This window comes from Chamaea fasciata, unplaced genomic scaffold (genome assembly GCF_029207755.1).
Source record: "Chamaea fasciata isolate MVZ Bird 193981 ecotype frontalis unplaced genomic scaffold, bChaFas1.0.hap1 SCAF_37, whole genome shotgun sequence".
In the NCBI taxonomy this organism is placed as follows: domain Eukaryota; kingdom Metazoa; phylum Chordata; class Aves; order Passeriformes; family Sylviidae; genus Chamaea; species Chamaea fasciata.
The window spans coordinates 1,768,673-1,793,760 of record NW_027094122.1 but is presented as its reverse complement, the minus strand read 5'-3'; the positions used below and the strand labels follow the sequence as shown (position 1 = coordinate 1,793,760).

The window sequence follows — 25,088 nt, the reverse complement described above, 5'->3', positions numbered from 1 at the left end:
CGGGACCGCCTCGCTTCGCATCGTTCCGATGCAGCCATCCCAGTCCATGTGATCCCAGTTCGTATGATCCCAGCCTCCATGGTTTTGATCCAGATGGTCCAGCCTGTGAAATCCCAGTCCATGTGATCCCAGTCTGCACAATCCCAGTCTGCACAGTGCCAGTCTCTAAAATCGATGCTGTTTTACACCACAACGACACAGATTCTGATCTTCAGAAGGCTGAAAATGACTCCTTTAGTTTTTCGGAATGTGTCTCCCTTAGTATTTTACACAGACCAATCTGATTGGTGACAAAAAGACAAACCTCGTCAATCACATTGGTCAGAGCAGAGGGACATCAAGAAGTCCCTCCTAGGAAAAGGAATGAAAAACAATGCTACAGTTTTTAGAGAAACACTCCTCTTGTTTACAGAAAATTCCCTGAGAAAAGAATTTCACAAAACCAAAAGATCTCAGGCACGAAAGCAGGGCTACAATCTCTCTTGGCTTTTGCAGTACAAAGAGAGGGAGAAGAGAAAATAATTAAGGTCTAATCAAAAGGATAATCGGCAAGGTGACTTCCCAACACGGAACACAGGGAATGTGGGTCACCAGGGCTCTGCCCAATGTGGCTCCACCAGCGGGGGCTGGAGCTGGAGCCGAGCTCGAAGCTCTTTCTGCACTGGGGGCACTGGCAGGGCTTTCCTGATGGTGCCTTTGTTGGTGTTGGGTCAAGGCTGAGCTCTGTGAGAAGCTCTTCCCACACTGGGGACACTCTTGGGGCCCTCCCTGGTGTGGATGCGCCGGTGGATGATGAGGTTGGGGTTGTGCCTGAAGCCCTTCCCGCAGTCAGGGCAGCGGAAGGGCCTCTCCTCTGTGTGTGTCTGCTGGTGTTCAAGGAGCAGGGTGCTGGTCACAAACCCCTTCCCACACTGGGAACACTTGTAGGGCCTCTCCCCAGTGTGGATCCTCTGGTGGATAATCAGGTTGGGTGTGTGCCTAAAGCTCTTCCCACATTCCCCACATTCGTAGGGCCGTTCTCCTGTGTGGATCCTCTGGTGGCTGATCAGGCGGCACCGCCAGCTAAAGCTCTTCCCACATTCCCCACACTCAAAGGTTCGTTCCCCGGCGTGGGTCATCTGGTGATGGATCCGGTTGGACCCCATGCTGAAGCTCTTCCCACATTTCTCACTCTCATTGAGTCGTTCCCTGGTGTGGATCTTCTGGTGCTGGATGAGGTGTGAGCTCCGCTTGAAGCCCTTCCTGCAGTCGGGGCAGTGGAAGGGCCTCTCCTCTGCATGTGTCTGCTGATGTTCAAGCAGCAGGGTGCTGGTCACAAACCCCTTCCCGCACTGGCAACACTTGTAGGGCCTCTCCCCAGTGTGGATCCTCTGGTGGAACCTCAGGCTGCCGCTCTGCCTGAAGCCCTTCCCACACTCCCCACACTTGTACGGCTTTTCCCCAGTGTGGATGTTCTGGTGCTGGATCAGGTGGATTCTCTGGCTGAAGCTCTTCCCACATTCCCCACATTCGTAGGGCTGTTCTCCTGTGTGGATCCTCTGGTGGCTGATCAGACGGCACCGCCAGCTAAAGGTCTTCCCGCACTCCCCACACTCATAGGGTCGTTCCCTGGCGTGGGTCCTCTGGTGATGGATCCGGTTGGACCTCACGCTGAAGCTCTTCGCACATTTCTCGCTCTCATCGAGTTGTTCCCTGGTGTGGATCTTCTGGTGCTGGATGAGGTGTGAGCTCCGCTTGAAGCCCTTCCTGCAGTCAGGGCAATGGAAGGGCCTCTCCTCCGTGTGCGTGCTCTGGTGCACGAGGAGATAAGTGCTGGTCTGAAACCTCTTCCTGCATTGATCACACTCGTAGGGCCTCTCCCCACTGTGGGTCATCTGCTGACGGATCAGGTGGGATTTATGGCTGAAGCTCTTCCCACATTCCCCACACTCATACGGCTTTTCTCCGGTGTGGATCCTCTGGTGGTGGATCAGGTGGCACCGTCGGCTGAAGCTCTTCCCACACTCCCCACACTCGTAGGGTCTCTCCCCAGTGTGCGTCTTCTGGTGGCGGAGCAGGTCGCTCTGCCAGCGGAAGCTCTTCCCACACTCGGAGCACTTGTGGGGCTTCTCCCCATCACGAAGCTGCTCATGGACCACCAGCTCTGAGCTTTGGCTCCATCTCCGGCCGCCTTCCCGGCCCGGCCTGGCTCTTTCCTCCTCACATCCTCGCCAGCTGCGTTTGCAGCCCCTCCTCCTCAGGGATCTCCGGCCCTTTTCCTCCCCGTTGCATTCCTGCGCCGTGGAGCCGCTCAAAACGGCCTCTGCCACGAGCTTCTGCCGCGGGGATTTGTCCTCCCTGCTCTCCATGCTCGGCTCCCTGTCTGGGGGAGGAAGGACAAGGACAGGATGGGATTTGCCTCCGTGTCACAGGGAAGGGGAAGGAGATCCCCCGTCTGCTCGGTGCCCGCCCACCCCGGGCTGCGGCGAGTCCCAGGAACCCGAAAAGCTCCCCCCTCTTCTGTCTCCCCACCTACGGATACTGGGACTGACCGGGCTTATACTGGGACTGACTGGGCTCATACTGGGACTGACCAGTGTTATAAATGCATATTATAAACTTGGCTTTTTGCAAGATGTGTTCTATATGGTTAAGAATATTGTGTAATGATATAAGTTTTTTTAGTTCTGCTATTAGTAAAGAAAATTAGGCATAGAGGTACTAGATGATATAGTATGCTTAAACTGTGGATAGGTCAGGATAACATCTAGTGAACATGTAAAGGAGACTCTGCTATTGAGATACCAACTATCAGCATCTACCATCTGAAGAAAGTACGGACCAAGGCTCAACCTGGAGGTGATAAGGAAGACACAGCCAAGAAACACGCATGCCCTAAAACAGCGGACCCAAGGAGGGACCATGCAAAACAGTTCCCGGAATATGGAAACTAGTTTATGGAAAAATATGAACATTCAACAGGTTGATACAATGGCAATGGCATTTAAAGAATGACTCTGATACAGCAGAGTGTGGACTTGGCTAAATGCCAAGTCAACCGGCCAAACGTACTTAGCTTTTTTTTTTATCTCCTAACTGACTCATTTTCTATTAAACCTATTTCTGAAAATTTACATAGAAAGTGAACCTTGTTTTTCACAGACTGGGCTCATACTGGGACTGACCAGGCTCATACTGGGAGCAGCCACTGCCGGCACCGGGACACCCCAAAAACACCTCCCGGGGAGCCCCCGATGTCCCCCCGAGGGGCATCTGCTGCTCGGCTTTGGATCCCCGCGAGCTTCAAACATCCCCCCAACAAACCCCAAACCCAGGGACCCCCCGGGATATTTGGGGCGAGCTCCCCCTCCCCGGGCACCTGCGGGATGGGGGGCGATGATCCCGGCGGTGCCGCCAGTTCAGGGAGCGCTGGAGCCGCCGCTCCCTCCGCTCGTCTTCTCCTCCCGCTCCTGCCGCCGCTGCGCCTCTTCCTCCCTCCCTCCTCCTCCTCCCCCGGGCCCGGGCCCGGCCTGGGAGGGCGGGGCCAAGGAAAGGGCGGGAACTGGGATGGGAAAGGGGCGGGGCCAAGGGGACGCACGGTCCTAAAACCGCCCGGGTTCGCTTAAAATCGCCAGTTGTGCCGAAAATCCACCGTAAATCCACCAGGTTTAGCTTCAAATCATCCAAATGGGCCAAAAACCTCCGGGACCGGGACCGGGACCGAGACAAGATCAGCACCGGAACCTGCAGCAACACCAAGGCTGAGACGGTCACCGCAACTGAGACCGGCCCCGCACAGGCACCGGCACTGGGATCGACACCGAGACCAAAACCGGCACCAGAACTGGTACCGGGACCAATACTGAGACCACGACCGACAATGCGACCGGCGCCGGGAGCGCTCCGGAACCGGCCCCGGGAAGGCTCCAGGACCGCGGCCAGAACCGAGACCGGCAGCGCTCCGGGACAGACCGAGACCGGCACCGGAACCAGCTCCGAGACTGGCGCTGATCCGAAACCGAGACTGAGACCGAGCCCGAAACCGGGACGGGGATCGGACCCGGAATCGCTCCGGGATCGCTACGGGACCGCCGCGCTCGCTCCGGGGAGTTTTGGCCGCGCCGCCGGGCGGGACCGAGCTAGGAGACTCGGAGCTTCAGAAGGCTGAAAATGACTCCTTTAGTTTTTCGGAATGTGTCTCCCTTAGTATTTTACACAGACCAATCTGATTGGTGACAAAAAGACAAACCTCGTCAATCACATTGGTCAGAGCAGAGGGACATCAAGAAGTCCCTCCTAGGAAAAGGAATGAAAAACAATGCTACAGTTTTTAGAGAAACACTCCTCTTGTATACAGAAAATTCCCTGAGAAAAGAATTTCACAAAACCAAAAGATCTCAGGCACGAAAGCAGGGCTACAATCTCTCTTGGCTTTTGCAGTACAAAGAGAGGGAGAAGAGAAAATAATTAAGGTCTAATCAAAAGGATAATCGGCAAGGTGACTTCCCAACACGGAACACAGGGAATGTGGGTCACCGGGGCTCTGCCCAGTGTGGCTCCTCCAGTGGGGGCTGGAGCTGGAGCCGAGCTCGAAGCTCTTTCTGCACTGGGGGCACTGGCAGGGATTTCCTGACGGTGCCTTTGTTGGTGTTGGGTCAAGGCTGAGCTCTGTGAGAAGCTCTTCCCACACTGGGGACACTCTTGGGGCCTCTCCCCAGTGTGGATGCGCCGGTGGATGATGAGGTTGGAGTTGTGCCTGAAGCCCTTCCCGCAGTGGGGGCAGCGGAAGGGCCTCTCCTCTGTGTGTGTCTGCTGGTGTTCAAGGAGCTTGCTGCTGACCCGAAACCTCTTCCCACACTGGCAACACTTGTAGGGCCTCTCCCCAGTGTGGATTTTTAGGTGCAAGCTCAGGCTGGCTCTGTGGCTGAAGCCCTTCCCACATTCCCCACACTTGTACGGCCTTTCCCCAGTGTGGATGTTCTGGTGCTGGATCAGGTGGATTCTCTGGCTGAAGCTCTTCCCACATTCCCCACACTCGTAGGGCCGTTCCCCGGTGTGGGTCCTTTGGTGGAGGATCAGGTGGGAGCTCCGGCTGAAGCTCATCCCACATTCCCCACACTTGTAGGGCCTTTCCCCAGTGTGGATTCTATGGTGAAAGATCAGCCTGGACCTCAGACTGAAGCTCTTCCCACATTCCCCACACTCATAGGGTCTCTCTCCGGTGTGGATGCTTTGGTGGCTGATCAGACTTGAACTCTGGATGAAACTCTTCCCACATTCCCTACACTCATAGGGCCTCTCCCCAGTGTGGATCTTTTGGTGTAGCCTCAGGTTGGCTCTCTGCCTGAAGCCCTTCCCACATTCCCCGCACGTGTACGGCCTTTCCCCAGTGTGGATGTTCTGATGCTCAATCAGGGTGGCTCTCTCTGTGAAGCTCTTCCCACATTCCCCACACTCGTAGGGTCGTTCCCCTGTGTGGAACATCTGGTGGCGGAGTAGGCTGGACCTCTGGCTGAAGCTCATCCCACATTCCCCACACTCGTAGGGCTTCTCCCCAGTGTGGATCCTTTGGTGGAAGTTCAGGTTGGCTCTGTACCTGAAGCCCTTCCCACACTCCCCACACTTGTACGGCCTTTCCCCAGTGTGGATGTTCTGGTGCTGGATCAGGTTGATTCTCTGGCTGAAGCTCTTCCCACATTCCCCACACTCGTAGGGTCGTTCACCTGTGTGAATCCTTTGGTGGCAGATCAGGCTGTTGGCCTGGCTGAAGCTCTTCCCACACTCGGAGCACTTGTGGGGCTTCTCCCCATCACGAAGCTGCTCGTGGACCACCAGCTCTGAGCTCTGGCTCCATCTCCGGCCGCCTTCCCGGCCCGGCCTGGCTCTTTCCTCCTCACATCCTCGCCAGCTGCGTTTGCAGCCCCTCCTCCTCAGGGATCTCCGGCCCTTTTCCTCCCCGTTGCATTCCTGCGCCGTGGAGCCGCTCAAAACGGCCTCTGCCACGAGCTTCTGCCGCGGGGATTTGTCCTCCCTGCTCTCCATGCTCGGCTCCCTGTCTGGGGGAGGAAGGACAAGGACAGGATGGGATTTGCCTCCGTGTCACAGGGAAGGGGAAGGAGATCCCCCGTCTGCTCGGTGCCCGCCCTCCCCGGGCTGCGGCGAGTCCCAGGAACCCGAAAAGCTCCCCCCTCTTCTGTCTCCCCACCTACAGATACTGGGAGTGACTGGGCTTATACTAGGAGCAGCCACTTCCAGCACCGCGACTCCCGAACCCTCTTCCCGGCCATCCCGCCCCTCCAGCCCCTAACGGGGTCCCGGCAATCCCAGGCGTTCCCCCGCCTCTCGGGCTCCCCGCTTTGCGGTTCGGGGCTCTCCTCTCTCTGGGCTCCCGCTCAGGGAAGCGGCGGCTCTCCCGGGCTCCCCAAACCCGGTGTTCCCCCGCCCCGGCTCTGCCGACACCGGGACCCCCCAAAAACACCTCCCGGGGAGCCCCCGATGTGCCCCCGAGGGGCATCTGCTGCTCGGCTTTGGATCCCCGCGAGCTCCAAACATCCCCCCAACAAACCCCAAACCCAGGGACCCCCCGGGATATTTGGGGCGAGCTCCCCCTCCCCGGGCACCTGCGGGATGGGGGCGATGATCCCGGCGGTGCCGCCAGTTCAGGGAGCGCTGGAGCCGCCGCTCCCTCCGCTCGTCTTCTCCTCCCGCTCCTGCTGCCGCTGCGCCCCTTCCTCCCTCCCTCCTCCTCCTCCCCCGGGCCCGGGCCCGGCCTGGGAGGGCGGGGCCAAGGAAAGGGCGGGAACTGGGAGGGGAAAGGGGCGGGGTCAGGGACAGGGCGGGAATCGTGAGGGCAATGGGCGTGGCCGAGGGGACGCGCGGTCCTAAAAGGGCCCGGTTCGAACGAAAAGCATTCAAACGGGACTGAAATTGTCTAAAGAAGCCTAAAATCCACCCTTACACCGATCAGGTTTGGCCTCAAATCACCCTAAGAGGCCTGCAATCCCCACAAAGTGGCCTAAAATCACCCAAAGGGCACTAAAAGCCACCCTATAGCCACAGGGTTTGGCCTGAAATCAGCCACTTGGGGATAAAATCATCCAAAGGGGTCTAAAACCAGCCAATGCGGCCTAAAATTGCCAAACGTGGTTTCAAACCCACACAAAATGGCCAAGAATCCCCTCAAATCTCCTAAAACGCTGTGAAATCCTCCCTGAAAATACCGGGTGTGGCCTAAAATCAACAAAATGTACCTGAAGTCCACCCTAAAATCTAACAGATTTCAACTAAATTCACCCAAATGGGACTAAGCCCCACCGAAATGGGCCTAAAAACCATTCAAAGGGATCAGAAATCCACCCTAAAACTGCCCAGTTTATCTTAAAATCACTCAAATGGGACTAAACCCCACCAGATTTTGCCTAAAATCAGACAAAGGGGCCAAAAATCCACACTAAAAGGCTCAAAACCCCACCCTAAACCTGCCCAGTTTGGCCTAAAATTACCCAAACCCGCCTAAAATCTCCGGGACCTGGACCCAGACCAAAATCAGCACCAGAAGCGGCACCAGCACCAGGAGTGAGACCGACACCGGATCCGAGACTGGCTCCGAGAGCGGCACCGCTGCAGGACCGGGACCGGAACCGACAGCAGCACCCGCAGCGGCGCTGCACAGGCACCGGGACTGCGGCCGAGACCGGGACGGAAACCGGCACCAGAGCTGCCACCGGGACAAGACTGAGACCGGGACCGCAACCGGCAAAAAACGGCCCAAAAGTCACCAAACGCGCCCCTAAAGAGACCAACAGTGCCTGAAAGGTGCCGGAAAATGGCCACAAAATGGCCCCCAAATGACCAAAACCTGACTAGAAATGCCCCTGAAATTACAAAACATGTCTCAAAATGATTCAAAGCGTGACCAAAAATGACCCAAGAGTGACAGAAAATTGCCCAAAATGCCGCAGGATGGGGGAGAGCCCGGAGAGACACAGAATTCCCAAAAATTTTTAAAAAAATCACCCCAAAATTGCATAAAAAAGGAAAATTATTTTTTAAAAATCCTGAAAAAAGCCTCAAAATAGCTCAAAAAAGAAAAAAAGCCAGAAAATGCCTGCAAAACTTCCAGTAATATTCCCAAATTTTCCCAGACTACCCAGAATTTCCCAAATTCCCCAAAATTCCCCAGAAATTCAACCAAACTCCATCAAAAATCACCCAGAAAATGAAAAAAACCAAGCCAAACAAACCCTTCGAATGCTCAGAAATATTTTTTAAAATCCCTCAAAACTCCACAAAAATTCCCTGAAAACTCCCCAACTGCTCAGATTTCTCAAAATTCCCAACATATACCCCAAAGAAGCCCCCAAATAACAACAGAAAACAGTCTGAAAATGCAAAAACACCACCCCAAAGTTCCTAAAAATATTTTAAAAATCCCCGAAAGCACCCAGAAAGTCCCCCAAAATCCAAAGAAAATTTCCCGAAACTTCCACAAACTCACAGAATTCCTGAAATCCTTGACAATTGCCAAAATTTCCTACACGTGCTCTCGATGAAGTGGTGCAGCAGGCAGGACTTGCTCGTGCCGGTGCTGCAGATCACCAAGAACTGCCGGAACTTCCCACATTTGGTATCAAAATTCTCCAAAATCCCCTCTAGAGATCCCAAAATTCCCACACTTGGACCCAAAGTCCCTGCTTTTGGATCCAAAATTCCCCCAAAATTCCCCTCAAAATTCCCAATAGAGGCCCCAAAATTCAAAAAAGTTCCCAATAGAAAACCCCAAATTGCCCCATTTGGACCTCTGCATTTCCAAGAATTCCCTGTACAGAGCCCAAAATTCCCTCCAAGGATCCCAAAATTTCCCTACAGAGATCCCAAGACCCTCCCCAAACCCTCTATATGCTCCCCCAGGCTCCCATAGAAGCCCTATAGACCCACCCCAAACCCCTTTTAGGGACCCCCGCAGATCCCCTATAGACCCCCCAGACCCCCCCTAAATCCCCTATAGAGACCCCCAGACCCCTTCCCAATCCCCTGTGGGACCCTCCCCCCCAGCCCCTTTTAGGAAGCCCCAAGCCCTCCCCAAATCCCCTGCAGAGACCCTGAGATCCCCTAAATGGACCCTCAGACCCCTTCTAGGGACCCCCAGGCCCTCCCAAAATCCCCTAGGGAGACCCCCAGATCCCCTAGAGAGACCCCCAGGCCACGCTGAACCCTCTCGAGATCCCCTATATATCCCCTGGAGCCCCCTCAGAGCCCCTTTGGGGACCCTCAGACCGCCCCAAAACCCCACACAGGGACCCACGGACACCCCCACACCTCCCCGGAGCCGCTACAGGCTCCCCCAGATCCCCGACAGACCCCCCAAGCCCCGGAAAGGCCACCCAGACCCCAATAATCCCCAAAAGAGACCCCCAGAGCCCCGGACTTAGGGACGCCCCGAGCCCCTTTACGGACCCCTACGGACCCTCCACAGACCCCTCAGACCCCTATGGAGCCCCTATAGCCCCCCAAACCCCCTTTAGGGACGCCCAGACCGCCCTAAATCCCCTATGGACCCCCTTAAACCCCTTACAGACCACCCACTAAACCCCCTAAAGACACCCCCAGGTCCCCCTAGACCCCTAGAGATCCCCTAGAGATCCCCTATAGATCCCCCATTGCCCCACCGTAGGTCTCGGACACGCCGGAGCCGGCTCGGGGGACCAGGAACAAAGATGGCGGCGCCCGGGGGAGCCACTTCTGGGTCATCTGCGCATGCGCTGGACGGAACGTGCCAGCAGATGGGCGGGACCCAAGGGAAAGGAGGCGTGGCCAATGAAAGGGCGGGGAACGAACGGAACGAGGCGGGGTCAGAGAAAGGGCGGGAACTGGGAGGGGAAAGGGGCGGGGCCAAGGGGAGGCGCGGCCCTAAAACCGCCGGGTTTGCCCTGAAATCCCCCAAAATGCGCCTAAAACTCTCCAAAGGGGCCTCAAATCCACCCTAAACCCGATCAGGTTTGGCCTCAAATTATCCAAATGGGATTAAAATCCCCACAAAGTGGCCTAAAATTACCCAAAGGGCACTAAAATGCACCCTAAATCTCCATGGTTTGGCCTCAAATCAGCCCAATGGGGTTAAAAGAATCCAAAGGGCTCTAAAATCCAACCAAGGGGCCTAAAATTGAACAAACTGGTTTAAAAAAAAACCCACACAAAATAGCCTGAAAGCACTCCTAAATCTCCCAAATGGGTGTAAAATCCAAACTGAATGTACCCGGTTTGGCCTAAAATCAACCAAAAAGATCTAAAATCACCCAACATGGCCTGAAAGCCACACAAAAGGACCTAAAATCACCAGAGAAGGACTTTGTTTGACATGAAATTATCCAAAGAGGCTGAAAATCCACTCATAAGGGCCAAAAATAACCAAAAAGAAGGGGCCTAAAATCTCCCACGCACACCTAAGATCCACCCATGTGGGGCGAAAATCATTCAAAGGGACTTAAAATACACCAAAAATATCCCAGTTTATCATAAAATCACCCAAATGAGCCGAAACCAGACCCAAATGGGCGTAAAATCATCCAAAGGGATAAAAAATCCACCCTAAAGCCCACCAGATTTGGCCCCAAACCACCCAAAGTTATCTAAAATCCACCCAACACGGAATACAGGGAATGTGGGTCACCGGGGCCCTGCCCAATGTGGCTCCTCCAGTGGGGGCTGGAGCTGGAGCCGAGCTCGAAGCTCTTTCTGCACTGGGGGCACTGGCAGGGCTTTCCTGATGGTGCCTTTGTTGGTGTTGGGTCAAGGCTGAGCTCTGTGAGAAGCTCTTCCCACACTGGGGACACTCTTGGGGCCTCTCCCCGGTGTGGATGCGCCGGTGGATGATGAGGTTGGAGTTGTGCCTGAAGCCCTTCCCGCAGTCGGGGCAGCGGAAGGGCCTCTCCTCTGTGTGTGTCTGCTGGTGTTCAAGGAGCTTGCTGCTGACCCGAAACCCCTTCCCACACTGGCAACACTTGTAGGGCCTCTCCCCAGTGTGGATCTTTTGGTGCAAGCTCAGGCTGGCTCTGTGGCTGAAGCCCTTCCCACATTCCCCACACTTGTACGGCCTTTCCCCAGTGTGGATGTTCTGGTGCTGGATCAGGTTGATTCTGTGGCCGAAGCTCTGCCCACATTCACCACTCCTGCTCTGGCCATCTGTGAGGTGATGATGTAACTGGAGAAGCTCCAGTCCAGAGGAGGAGCTATGAAACCTGGTTCTGGGGTGGAGTGGCGACATGGACTAAATTCACGCTCTTTTGATGCAGGGCATGCCCTGAAGTTGGATGGGCTGCCTGCATCTCCCAGCTGAGCATCACCTTCCGTCTCCTGCTGCCGCTCAGCAGCTTTTCACCAATCCAGGGGTTGGGATGTATTTGTTGCATCAGCAACTCATCAAAGAAAACTTGTTTTGCAGTCACAAGTACGTTTCAGATTGTTTTATTCCCGAGCATCCCTGACAACTAAACACTGAGCTTTTGTTGTGCCTGAGGGCAAGTGAAGCAGCAGCACGGTGGCCGAGGCTGAGACACGCGACCACCGTGCCAATTGCCCGGAGCGCCGTCAGGCAGTGCCGGGATCCCGGCTGCGGTTCTGGTCCCCACAACGGAGGAATCGCAGCCCCTGCCTCAGAGCCTGTCAGAAAGGCACCCAAGTGAGAGCAGAGGGAGGGCACCCTTCCAGTCTCTCTTGGGCATGGCCACAAAGCAGCCCCTGCTTCTCCTTCCTCCGCCTGTGTTTGGGGTGTGCTGACGGCAGCGCCAGCCAGGTTGTGCTCTGTGTTCCAAAGGCTGTGGAGAGCGGGCATGAAAAGTGCTGTGTGCACAGCGGAGAGTCCTGGAAGGTGCTGGCAAGAGCGTCCTGCGGGAACAGGGCTCTGGTCTCTGGCCGGGAACAGCCTGGTTTTGCTGCTGTGAGTGCAGGCAGGAGTGGAGGCAGGTGAAGAGGCAGCGGGCGGCTTGTGTTTGTAGAGGGCCTGGGGCTGCATGTGCGAACCTCCACCTGGAATCACACTGGGGGGAATACGAGCTAGAGCTGGAGCGCCTGGCCAGAAAGGACCAGAAGGAATTCAGCCTTGCCAGGGTTTCTTAGGAGTGTGTTGGTGTTCCCCAGGAAAGTTCCCAATGTGGGGAAATGCCTCTGGGGAAAAGAGACTTGCTTCTCAAGGAAAGCGCTTTCCATGGAGCTCCCAGTGAGGAAGGTGCAAGTGTCCCCCTTTAGCTGTCTGTGGTCCTTTCAGTCCTTGAGGCCTGTGGCACTTGGCAGATGGAGAAGGGAAGGGAGAAGGCTGTGAAGAGCAGGTTTGGAATCCACCTGGACCTGCAGAGACCAAGGCAAGCACCTGCAGCAGGGTGTGTTACCCCCACTGTGGACAGAGGTGTGAGCAGGAGCATCTCTGAACAGCTGCGAGCCCCAAAGCTGTCTCGGAGAGCTGTGAATTCAAAGGCCTTCATGCACACACGTCTCACATCTTACCTGTCTGCTGTGTTTCAACTCTTGGCAATATGCATTTCTGTCTTGCTCGCTGGAAGCGGCTCCGGCCCAGAGGGCCAGCACCAAGCTGGGCTGTGTGGGCCAGGTGGCACGGAGAGTCTTGGCTGATCTTGCTGTGTCCCTGGCCTCAGAAAAGGCTTGGAAGGTTTGCCTCCCAAGGCGCCCTCTCATCGGCTCTTCCTGTGCATCTTGGAGAGAACAAGGCAGGCATTTCTGGCAGCTGGGCATTAGCAGGCCTTCAAATGGGGGCGTGTTGTGGAGCAGGCCCAGCTGAGACACCCTGAGAGGAGCTCAGCGCTCCTTGCCCCTCTCCGCAGACACGTGAGCCTTGTCTGCTTTCGGGATGACCCCGGCTGTGTCAGGGGGTGCTGCTACGTGGACACGAGACAGCCGGTCCTGTCCTGCTGGGTCCCAGCAGTGCCTCGCAGCAGTCCTGCATCCCCATCAGGATGCCGGCCAAGAGAGGTCCTGCAAGCTGAGGCAGCTGATTTGAAGCTTGCGCGGGTGCCTACGGGTCAAGGCCAAGGGTGTTCCCTCAGGATAGAGCAGTGCTGAGGGGTCTCTAGAATTCAAAGAAATCAGCAGACAAATGCATCGTCCGCCAGAAGCTCTTTTATTGGCAGGAGGGAAGGGGTCTGCACTCCACCACAAGGCTTCTTTGCCTCGTCTAAATTTCAGTGGTTTTATGTAGGAATTCTATTAAAAAAACCATCCATCTTTACACTGCTGAGGTGATTGGATAGGCAGGGGGTTTACAAAGAAATCCATTGTGTCAGATTCCTAGACTTGAAGCTAATGTCCACCTGCTGGCCAGGATCGGTCTCAGCGCACCAAAGCAGCTCGTCTTCCTCATCCCTTGCCTGCACAGGGCTGATTCTGTGGCCGCCCTTAGGTCTTCTGGAAGGTTATGTCTAAAGCTTTTTGTCAAGTCACTCTCCTGTCATGCTAGGCTTCCAGGTTTTTCTTATGTTAACCGGTGCTAAGTACTTAAGGATATCTGTGCTAAGTACTCTTTGCTTCTCTAAATTGCCTGTGCTTCCTTCCATCAAACAAAGGCCTTGTTTCATTCCTAAATGTGCCTGATGCCGCCCAGGTCTTTTGGCACCGCTTGCTTTCCTGTGACATGTTCTACCTCCCCCGAGAGTAAAGAGGGAGCTGGAGAAGGAGCTTGCCAGGCTGCTCTCCATCCTTTAGCAGCAGTCCTGGTGAAGTGGACAAGTCCCAGCTGAGCACAAACGTGCAAATGGAAGAGCCGTGCGCAGGAAGGGTCGGCGGGAAGAATGATCCAGGAACCGATGGCCTGGCAGCCTGAGCTCGCTACCGGGGAAGGCCTTGGAGCACATCGTCCTGAGTGCCATCCCACGGCACGTGCGGGGAACCAGGGGGTCTGCTGGAAGACGGGAAAGCTCTGCTGAGGGATGGGGACACCTGGGGTCTTGGCAGGGTGCTGGCGAAGGAGTTGTCTGGAAGGTGAGAGGTTGAGGCTGGAATTGGAGTCAGTTTGAAGGCAGCATCTGTGGTTTAGCACAGCTTTGGTTATGGAGGACAGAAGGAATAGCTGGGACTTTTTCTGTTCGTGGTCCTGCTTCTCGTGCAGAGAAGAGGGGAGAGCTGTACTTTCTCGGCCACTTAGGTATCTGTAGCAGGATAGGGAGGATTAGTCCTCCTGCAGTCTACTCATTTGTTTGGGCTACTTTTGTAACACTGAGTGGACTTTCACTTGCTGGAGAGCCTTTATTCCTTAAGAGAATTAGGTTCTTATCATCATCCCTTCAGAGAAAAATGTTCGAAACCAAAGCAAGGCCTTTCTTTTGCCCCTGTGTAGTCTTATGTTTTGTACAGTGACATTCAATGGATGACCTTAAGGCAAATGTGTTGCTGCTTTGAGATGGCAAGGAAACTTCCAAACCTATCACCTTCTCGGGCCATTCCCATGAATTTAGGAAGTTTGCAACTTTTTGGAACTACTTGAGTTGAGCAATGGGACGTAAAGCTTTCCTGAACTGAGCATTCTTAAATGCCGGATCCTTCTATGCCTTCGCTGCCAGGGTGATTTTGTGCTGCAGGAAATTACTCCAATGAGAAAACAATTTCAGCATGGAGTAACAGCTTCTGACAAGAGACCAAGTGTTGCCAGCAGCTGCTCCAGGTGCTCCTGCTAACATCCCCTGGAGGAAGGAGCACAGCCCCCAATGCACCTGGGCTTTGGCTGCCCTGTGGCAGAGAAGCCCCCCGGGGCACAGGTCTCTGGGGCAGGAGATGACACCAGCACTGCCAGGGCTCAGGGGGTGGCAGCTCTGCTTGTGCGGGGACTCTGCCACACCTGCCGGTTTCAGCGCTCCCCTGGCCCCAGGGGTCAGAGCAGCGCTGGTGCCCTGGCCCACACGTTCCTCGTCTGTGTCACACCTGCGGGTTTAGGACGGCCACCGGCCGAGACGTGTCCCAAGGAGGCCGTGCCGCCTTCTGTGCAAGGCCCCGTGCCCTTCCCGCTGCGGCTGCGTCGGCAGCCCTGGGGGCTCCTTCTGCTGCCCTGAGCCCGCAGAGCAGGGCAGCGTTTGCCCGTGGTTTGAGGCGCTCCGAAAGATCCTGTCTTAGGGCTGTCTTAGACGCTTGGGGCGAGGGATTCCTTCCAACCCGGGCCACTTTGGCTGGGCTGGGGGCGGCCCCAGGGCAGGTGGCAGTGTGTGCATTGGCCCTTTGTGACACGGTGCAGCAGCGTGGTCACTCACCGTGGCATGGAACGGCACAGGGTGTCCAAGGAGCCTTCGTGACACATGGTGACACAGGTGCTGGTGGTGATGCAGCTGTGCCACTGTGCTCGGAGCACGTGACGGGACAGGACAGGATAGAGCGGTGTCGTGAGGAGCCCCCTCACAGCACACTCGTTTGTGTCTGACCCAGAGCTTTTCCGAGGCGTTATTCCTGCCGCCGGTTGACCTCAAGGCCAAAGCACAATCCTTGACCAAGAGTCACCCGTCCTTGTGGCAGGAGCCCTCGAGAGCAGAGTGCAGGACTTGCTGTCCTGAACTCTTCCCAGCACTTCAGTTGTGTCGGTGCCTTCCAGGTGCCGCTGCAGGACTTGCTGACTCGGAGCTTTTCCGAGGCATCTCTCCTGGAAGTCCCCATCAGTCCAGTCGCTGACATGGAGCAGAGATCCCCAAGAGTGCCCAAATTGGCCAGCGTGGAAGAGGAAGGTCCTGGAGCTGCCCCAGTAGAGGAGACTGGGCTCAGAGGATACTCTGAGGACCTCTTCAAAACCAAGTCCAGTGCTGCCCTGCTGGATATGCTTGTAGAGGAGGGATTTTCCAAGCCAAAACAAGTAAGAAGCCTGTGACCAGGGTCTGATCCTCCCAGGAACTGCTTGGCCTCCCAAGCCACCCCTGCTGGTCCCTGTAACCCTCCCAGGCCACCCAGTGTGCGGAAAGGGAAGCACTTCTCTGGGGAAGCTGGGGACATTTCTCCCTCTGGCAGCTTTCCAAGTCTTCCCGTGCCTTCTCCAGGCGCCTGCCATGGTCAGGTACATCCACCAGTGGCTCCTGGCCAATGAGTACTCTGGGCACAAGCTGTTCAGGACCCTGCTGGATCTCACCGAGGCACAGCCTGCTGACGTGGTGATGACTCTCCTGCGTGTGGCCCCATCGTGTGACAGGTATGGGGCCCACCTGCCCAGAGGGCTCAGGGCTCCCCAGCCCATCATCCTGTACAGCCTGTCCCAGGTGTCTGAGCAAAGGAGAAATCCAGGGCCCTCCGGCTGCTCCCTTCTCCAGCTCTGGCATGGCAGGCCCCGAGCCTGCTGCCGTGCTCCCTCCCTGCCCCTCGGGGGTCTGTCCCCACAGGGCTGGGCTGCCTGCATGCTGCTGGCAAGGGCCAGTGGGCAGAGGCAGAGCTGGCAGCCAGCTCAGCTCCCCCCTGCAGCCCAGGCCACGGTGCTGTGTCCGAGGCCGCCCTGAGACAGAGTTCTGACCCTGCAGAGCTGCTTTGTCCATGTGGAAGGTCATCCTGTGCTCCCCCAGCACTGCGAAGCCGGCGCAGATGATGCTCCTCCGTGTGCTGGAGGACTGGCCAGAGCACAGCACGTGCACCTCGGATGGGGACAAAACTGGTGTCTTTGCCCTGGCTGTGAGTTTCTGGAACTGGCCCCAGCTCACCCCACGGCTGCCTTTCCAGCAGCTCTCCACCCTCCTTCCCCCACCGCATCTCCCTGCCTCAGGCGCTGGGATGAAGCCTGGCCTAGGGGCAGCTTCAGGGGCACCGGGCCCGGTGCTCCCCCTGCGTCTCCCCTGGCCTCTCCGTGCCACGCTGGGGCCCTGCCACACCAACACCTCGGCACTGTCTCGGGGGGATTTGTCCTTTGCAGGCAACTGCGGTGATGTGGAAGATCCTCCAGGAGCACTATGTCCCACTCGAAGTGAGGCTGTGTTTCCCCCGCCTACTTGTGCATCTGCTCTTCCAAGTGTTCTCCAGCACTTTGGATCCACCAGAGGAGATCGATACCTTCTGGAAGGCATGCCAGGAGCGAGACGGCCTTGCCACCAGCCCCAACAGGTGCTCCATCCCAGTCCTCCTGTCCCTGCCAAATCTCCAGGGCAGGAGCCAGTGCTCCCAGCGTGACCTGGGCTTTGCTCTGCACACAGGTTTGCAGCGTGGACCCTCAAGTCCCTGCTCTGCCAAATGCGCTGTGAGAATGTGGTGGTGGCAATGGAACGCCAGTGTGGCTGGGACAAGCTGCTCCATGCTGACACCCACCACTATGCTTTGGGTCTGCTGGCCAGGTGAGACCCCCTTGACGCCGCCGCCCCCAGAATCTGTGCTCTGTGCTCGGGGTCCCCCACAGAGTCTCTGTGGTGATGAGCCAGAGGGCCTTGTCACCCCGGAACACCAAGCAGACTGGCAAAGGCTGGGAGAGGCGGGTGCCCACAAGGAGCCACCTCCCAAATGCCTGAGGTCGCCGTGCAGGATGGTGCTGAAAGAGCCGACCTCTGGGAGTCACTCCTGGGAAAGGTCTGTCCCCCTGGTTCACAGTGTTGGTTACTTTTTCTCCTGCCAGGCAGATGTCTTCTGTCTCCAAACCCTTGTGTTCCTGGATCATTCACTACCTGCTCCAGCTGCTCAGCACACGGCAGCCACGCTGGGATCTGCCCGCCCTGGTGTTCCTTGTGGAGGTGAGCCTGAAGGCCAGCGCTGCCTGGCTGAGCTGCCTCCCAGCTCTGTGCCCTCTCGTAGCCGCAGCTGCCTGGGACGGTGCCCGTGCCCTGTGCTGCTGCTGCTGCTGCTGCCTGGGCCCGGCCCTGTGCGGGTCTGGGCTGCTGTCGGCCGGGACCCCTGTCACTGCCCTGTGCCTTTCAGGTCCTCCAGTGCCTCAACTTGAGTAAGTGCAGCGGCATCGCTCTGGAGATCCTGTCCAAGAACCTGCGGAGCGAGTGCAGGGAGAGGCGTCTCTTGGCACTCAGAGGCCTCGTGGTGCTCGGCAAGAATCGCCTGATGGTGAGAAGGGGGCAGTGGCTGAGGCTGTGCGGCAGCGTGGGGCTGGGGAAGGCAGTTGCTTGAGCTTGCCTTAGTTTTGGGTGCTGAGACAGCTGCTCCCAGCTCTCCCGCCTCCCACTTCAGCTGCCCGAGTGCTTCCACACAGGCCTTTGGCCTCTGAGCCCTGTGGCAGCAGGCTGGGCTTACACAGACTTGTGTTCCACACAGGCTAAAGAAATGTGGAACCTGACTGAAAGCCTCATCGAGCTCCTGCAGGAAAGTGATGGCAACATCATCAGGATGACCATTGTTCTACTGAAATATTTGTTTCTGTACAATGGCGTCCTGATACCCAGCCCCATCGCCCTGAGACTGGCTGAGGCGCTCCTGCCGCTCTTTGACAACGTAAGGCTCTGTGCCCCCAGCCACGGCCACCGAGTGCCGCATGGACACTTTGTGCCATGTGGATTTGCAGGCTGGTGCCCAGGTCAGCCAGAAGCAGCCCGTGATGAGGTCTTTTTTCCTTCCTTTCATACAGGATGATAGCCAGGTGCAGCTGTGCGCTATGTTTGCCTTTCAAGACATGATGGTTTCGTTAACGGAAGAGGGAAGAAAGGTGCTGAAGTCACACGTGCGCCAGAGCCTGCTCCCACTCTCCTTCCACTGCCATGACCAGAACAAGTGTGTGCTTGAGGTGAGCACTTGTGAGCTGCTGCTTCCCCCTGGGCAGGGGCTCGGCTGCCTCCTGCCCTGGAGCCTTGCAGGCTGGAGCCTCTTGCAGGCCTTGGCACAGGGACACTCCTGTGCCCTGAACTGTGGGGCCGTCTGCGGCTCTCTGCTGCTCTCCAGGCCGCCCGGGAAACGCTGCATTCCTCAGCCAGATTCCTGAGGAGGAGGGATCTTGAACAGATGCTGCAGGTGGATCAGACGTGGAGGTTCGGCGAAGGACTGGTAAGGGACTGAAAGCCGCGGCCTCAGCCCGGAGAAGGCCCCCGAGTGCGGTGCCCACGGAGCCCCGGCCCAGCGGGGCCGCGGGGCGGGGCGGCACCGCGCCTCCCCGGGCAGCAGCCGGCCCTCTGTCCCCTGCAGAGCCCGGCGCCGGCGCCCGCTGGCCGGGCCTCGGGGCTGTGCGGGCAGGGGAGGCCGGGGCTGGGCGCGGCCAGAGCCCGGCCAGGGGCTGAGCCCGCGCCAACCCTTCCCTCCCTGCTGCCGCTCTCTCCAGCTGGCAGACGACAGGAGCCGAGCGGCCGAGCACCTGCGCCGGGCCCTGCCCTACCTGGAGCACCCACAGGAGCCCCTGCGAGAGGCGGCCATCAGGTTCATGGGTGAGCCACGAGCCCGAGCCCCCATCCCCGGCCCGCCGCAGCTCGGCCCCGGCCCCGGCTGCTGGCCCGGCTGCGGCGGCATCCGCGCCCGGCGCCGTGGAGCCACGCCTGCCCTCGGGGCCGCTGCCGCCCTCTGGCAGCCGTGCCCTGGGGCGGCAGCGTGCGGCAAGGGCCCGGGCCGAGCCCCGCCGGGGCAGGAGGCCGTGTGGCCACAGGGCTGGCAGCGCCGCCGGCAGGGCGCCGTGCCGCTGGGGCCCTGACAGGCTCTGTGTTCCCAGGGATGGCCGGGCGGCACCTGAGGGGAAGGAAGGAAGAGCTCGAGCTCATCTGTGCGGGTGAGTGGGGGCAGCGGGCTGTCAGCGGGGGCTGCCGGGGGAAGCCGCACGCTCTGGCCCGGCTGCGGAGGGCTGTGCTCCCTGTGCGGACGAGGGGTGGTGAGGGCGGAGCACACGGAGAATTCGGGGACACGTCGGGGATTCATGGCCAGCAGCTTTGGGCTGATCCTGAATTATTAAAAAAAATAGGAATATCGCCCTAATGCCGATATCCAACAATGACGGACAAAAGACTCTCCAGCAGTTTAGAGTTAGAAAGTGTATGTTTAATTACGATGCCGGGCAGCGTGCGGGATAGCTCCCGAACACACGCGCGCTCACAGAAGATCACAGGGTCTTTTGATGTACAGAAGGATTGAATACCCAAAACACAAATGTATATTCATGACTTTGGTACCTCCCATTCCCCGCTTCCTATGGTAATTAGCCAAAAGCTATTAAGCATGCGTGGTTTGTTCTTTGAAATGGGTCGGTGGTCTTTTTTATGGGGCGGGGTCTCAAAATGATGAAGTAAGTGAGTCTTCTTCGCTTTGACTTTTTAACCTTTTAGCGTTGCGTGACGACTGAATCCCGTTTTCCCAGGAGTATTTGATTTCTGAATTCATTGTCCTTCTTGAAGCCTATTGATTAGTCAGAACACACAAACATAAGTTGACAGGCCCCATGATTTATCAGTTCCTTAAATCCGGCTTCTGCTTATCAAAAGGGAAGTCTATCTGTCTTACTTCAGCAATATCCAGTTAAAGTCTGTAATTCTTCAAAATTAATGTTTCAATCCCCTTGGTCCCTGCTCCCTCGTGGCCATGGCAAGAGCGGGCTGGGCTGGCCCTGGCAGGGGGCTCTCCTCGGGTCCCTGCTGATCAGGGCTATGGCCCCGTGTTCCTCTGTCTTGCAGCCCTTGAAGACACGGCAGATGACAGCAGCCCTGCCATCAGAAACCTGGCCATTGAAACAGCCTTGGTCCTCCGGGCAGTCCAGAGAGCTCCGTACTCCATCCTGAGGAAGCTGCGAGATCAGCTCCGCAGGGCACGGAAGACACGGCCTCGACTGTCGGGCCTGGGCTGGCTGCGCTGCTGGAGCTCTGCGGAGAGCTGATCTGGGACACTCTGCCTGCTGGGGCCAACTGAGCCAGCGGGGATTTTCTTCTTCTACAGGATTCTTCTTTTCTTCTTTTTTTTCTTCAGTATATAAATATAGGATATGTGTTACAATACACAGACTCCTAGGATTTTTCTTTTGCTGCCCTGGGTGCACAGGGGAAGAGGGGGAAAAGGGTGCTTTGTGCTCAGCAAGCTGCCCAGGCGTGCAGCCTTGCAGGGAAAATGGCCAGAAGCCCCTCGGCCCTCGGTGGTCCTGCGGAAGCCTTTGCACTGCCGAGAGAGCGCGTGGGCGGGGGCCGGAGCTGTGGGCATCCCTGCGAGGCCGGAGCCTGGAGATGGCCACAAGCCCTGTGCCAGCCAGGAACCGCCGTCTGTGTCCTCCTGCCCGTGTGCTGCTGGCCGGATTGCTGAGGGCTCCACGGTGCCTCTTGATCGGGCTCCTCTGGAGCTGCTGTGGGGCTGCGCCTCTGCTGCCGGGCAGGCTGGCCGGGCTGGGGGAGACTCTGAGGGGCTGGGCTGGTGGGAAGCCCTGAGGAATTGGGTGTCAGAGGCCACAAGCAGCCCCCGGGGAGCTGCCATGTTCCTGCCAGCCGGCTGCTCTGGCGCTCCCCCAAAGTACCTGCGGAGTGAGTGCAGGGAAAGGTGTAACCTTGCGCTCAGGGCCCTTCTCGAGCTCACTGAGGATCCCTCCCTCAATGGTGACAAGGGGGCAGTGGCTGGAGCTGAGCTGGGGAATGCAGTCGCTTGGGCTTGGCTGGGCTTCGAGAGCTCAGACAGCTGCTCCCAGCTCTCCTGCCTCCTGGTTCGGCTGCCCGAGTACCTCGGGACAGGCCTTTGGCCTCTGGGCCCTGTTGGCACCAGGGCGGCGTTTCACGACTTGTGTTCCTCACAGGCCAAAAAAGTGTGGCCCCTGACTGAACATTTTGTGGAGCTCCTGCGGGACACAGATGAACAGTCAGTCAGGATGACGGCCGTGATGCTCAGCTTTGCAGTTTTGGACAAGGACATGCTGAGACCCAGCCCTGTCGCCCTGCAGCTGGTTGCGGTGCTCCTGCCACTCTCTGACCATGCAAGGCTCTGTGCCCCCAGCCACGGCCAGTGTGTGCCCACCAAACACTTGGTGCCCTGTGGGTTTGCAGGCTCACGCCCAGCTGAGCCCCGAGCAGCCGATGCTGAGGTCTTTTTTTCTTCCTTTCATAGAGGATAACGGCCAGGTGCAGCTGCTGTCCACACTGCTCTTCTGAAAATTGGTGACTGTTTGCAGGGCCCCTGGGAGGGAATATTGGGGTTCCTGGCAGCAGGATCCTTGTGCAGCTTCAGGCTGGGGTGGGCAGCACTTCCATCTGCAGCTTCCATGTGCTGCTCCGGCAGCTGCTGCTGCTGCTGGGGACCCTGAGGGAAGAGGCCACGGGAGGGATGGAAATGCTGCACGGACAGCAGCAGCCAGGGCCAGGAATGAGCTTTGCCTTCCTGGCTGCTGAAATGAGGCTCCTTTAGTGCAAGAGGAGGCAAAGGCAAAATCAATTTCGACAATTCAAGGGAAACTGTGGAAAATTGGAAGCCTCTCAAAATGTCACACACATTCATCTGGGAGCTCTTCAGCGTTGGTTCTTGTAAAAAGCCTTTCCCGTTTCCCCTTGGCTCTGAGATTCTGGGAGCCACCGCTGGGCTTCAGAGTTCAACTGATTTTTATTTTCCAGGTTTTTAAACAGGGCTCGGAATTGGGCATCTCTTGCCACTTTTTCTGCTCAGAACCTTGAGAAAGGTTCTCTGCTCCTGTGAGCCACATCTTGAAGGGTGGTTGGCAACCATGGAATGCTCTGGGAAAGCACTTGATTGACTTCAGGGCCAGGCTGGAGAGCTCAGCCTGAGGAAAGAACTGTTCCAGATGCCTCTGTCCATGTCCAGCTGCTCACAGCTGAGTCCCTGAACACCCTGGGTGGTTTATAGGGATTGATTTTCCCCTCCTGTTCACTTGGAGGTGATTTTGCCATCCTTTAGAGGAACATCTGACCAGCCCCTGCCCCCATTCCATTTTATTCTCTCCACTTTGAAGCTGGACCGCTGGGTTTGACATGTAAATTGGTAGTGTCTCCCCGTTCTTCCCTCCAGCCCTCCATTGTGACTTGTATTAAACACTGCAAACGGCCTCATTTGTCTGGTGGGGAAGATGTGAGGTGGAGAAAGTTAACAGCATTTGTTTTCATGAACCTTGTGCTAGTAAAGAAAAATGAGGTTGGTCATTTTGGTGTGGTGCTGAGTGTTGGGATTTGGGAGTTTATTTCTTGCTATTGTTCTTATTATTTATTAGTGTTACTTTTCACTGGTCAGATTTTTAAACCTTAGACACGATTAACCAAGGCTGGATGTAAGTCATTAGGAAAATTCCCTTGCATTTTCCACTGGGATTAAACGGTTCAGTGGACTCCAAGTTGCCAGTGGATTCTAAAGATGGGAAATCCTGTTAGTGGTGGGTTTGGTGTGGTTTGGAGCTGGGGAAGGCTCTCTTTCCCTCCCGGAGGTGCCCCAAGCCCGCTCTGCTGCCACGTCTGCACTCGCGGCCCCTCGCGGCTGCCCTGCCCTGGGGACACGGTGGGACCCCGCTGCTGCCGGGGCTGAGGCTCCTCACGGCCCCTCAAACCCCTCCTGGCTACACAGAACCTCTCCTGGCCCCCGACAGCCCTTCATGGCCCTTCATTGCCCCTCCCGGCCCCTCAGGGCCCCTCCCGGCCCCAGGCGTGGAGCTCCTCCCGAAGGAGAAGGGGCCGGGCCCTGCTGGTTCTCCTTTTATGTCGGTCGTTTCGCAGCCGTGAGGAAAGAAAGGCTGAAATGGAGCCTTTGCCCAGCGGTTCCCTCCGGGTCAACTGCGGCCGAAGCTCCGTGCCGGCGCTGGCCCCAGCACCAGCATCCCCGCAGCCCCGCCGGCCTTTGCTGTCCCCCCGTGTCCATTCCCTGTCCCCGAGGCCCGCCCGGCTCTGGCAGCAGCAGGAGCCGCAGCGCAGCGGGCGCCGGCCCGGCCCGGCCGGGGCTCCCGGGCAGGAGCAGCAGCAGCGCCGGCCCCTTCCCACCTGCTCCTGCCTCGCCTTCCAAGGCCTTTGTCCGGCTCCACTGCGGCCTGGAGCAACGCTCACCCGCCAACAGCCCAGACTGCTCAGGGCCGCCTGTGCTGCCCCGACCCAGCCTCCAGAGAAAGGAAGGGTCGGCTTCCAGCGCTGTTTGCAGCACTGTTTCACTCCGCCCGAGGTGACGGCAGGAGGCTGCTGCTGCCTTTGCCTTGGCAATTGGAGATCGCGGCGGCTGGTGCACCCCTCTGGCTGCCGACTGGATTTTATCAGGACAACTGCAATTGCCTTTTTCCATCCTTGCTACCCGCTGTGCTTTTGTGACAGTGAACTCAGTCTTTCTGTTGCAGGCACCGTGCAAAGAAGAGATTGAAATGCTCCCAAGTCCCCGGGCACTAAGTCGAGGGGAATTAAAGCCACACAGGCCACATTTGCAGCGCTCCAACACAGCCCTGCTGCTGGTGCTGCTGAAATAGAATCAACTTAGAGAGGCCATCACAAAAATTGCCGCTGGGGTGTCAAACACAATGCAAAAATGCACCCGGAGAAAGAAAAACCAGAACTTCTTGACTCACTTCATTGCTTCCTGTGAGCAGCAGAAAAGGGAGATGCCCAGAGGTATTTCCAGCTGCTGCTGATCCCAGCTGGAGCTCTCTGCAGAGTCCCAGCAGGAACCTGAGCCCAGCCCGGGGAGCTCACACAGTGTCAGGGAGATTCTGTCTCTGGATTCAGTCAGGGTTGCATTCCCCAACAAGTGCTGGTGCCACCTCCTGTTTTCTTGGATTAAAACAGTAACAAGGAAAACCTTACCAATGGCACAACTCCCCAGTCCACAAGGAAAAAAGAAAGGACAAATCATAAAGTTTTCCAAACATTTGTCCTGCTTTGCTGCAAAAGTCGTGCTGCACTCAGTATGGAAATCCAGGAGAAGCTGCAGTTGGTGGCACATCTTGTGCCAGAAGCTCGACCTCGTTCTCCACCAAAGGTTCTTGAAAAGAGCAGCTGGGACTGTGGTGAAGGTTGCTGGAAAACTGCAACAGCTTTCCAGAAGTGGAATGAAAATGCAAGAAATAAACCAAGAGGTTTTCCTCTATTTATTTCTATGCTTCCCTTTTCCATGTTGCACTACTTCTCCGTGCCATTAATTCCAAATGGATCTCACCTCTCAGATCGATGACTTAGTGAGTTTTAGACCCTCGAAAATACCATGGGCCGTACACAGAGTTTGCCTTCCCCTGTTTTTGCTGCAAAGTAACGCTGGAGACATAAGTGTCGTGCTTGGGTCGGGCACGAATCCTACAAGCAGGG

The 25,088-nt window shown here is 57.0% G+C and overlaps 2 protein-coding genes and 1 pseudogene across 2 annotated transcripts in view; 2 read left to right on the top strand and 1 right to left on the bottom strand.

Annotated features, from left to right (window-relative positions):
* The window catches only part of LOC136303562 (uncharacterized), a gene marked incomplete at its 5' end in the record, with an annotated part of 1,177,971 nt that overhangs the window by 145,800 nt on the left and 1,007,083 nt on the right, over positions 1–25,088 (top strand). The window lies entirely within an intron of this gene.
* Positions 711–11,242, bottom strand: LOC136303549 (zinc finger protein 850-like). Its single transcript, XM_066207186.1, has 3 exons — positions 10,801–11,242; positions 4,668–5,843; positions 711–2,170 (listed from the first exon to the last, which is right to left on the bottom strand). The coding sequence occupies exons 1-3, from the start codon at positions 11,240–11,242 to the stop codon at positions 711–713; spliced, it is 3,078 nt and encodes a 1,025-aa protein (XP_066063283.1).
* Positions 15,638–20,713, top strand: LOC136303548 (maestro heat-like repeat-containing protein family member 7; annotated as a pseudogene).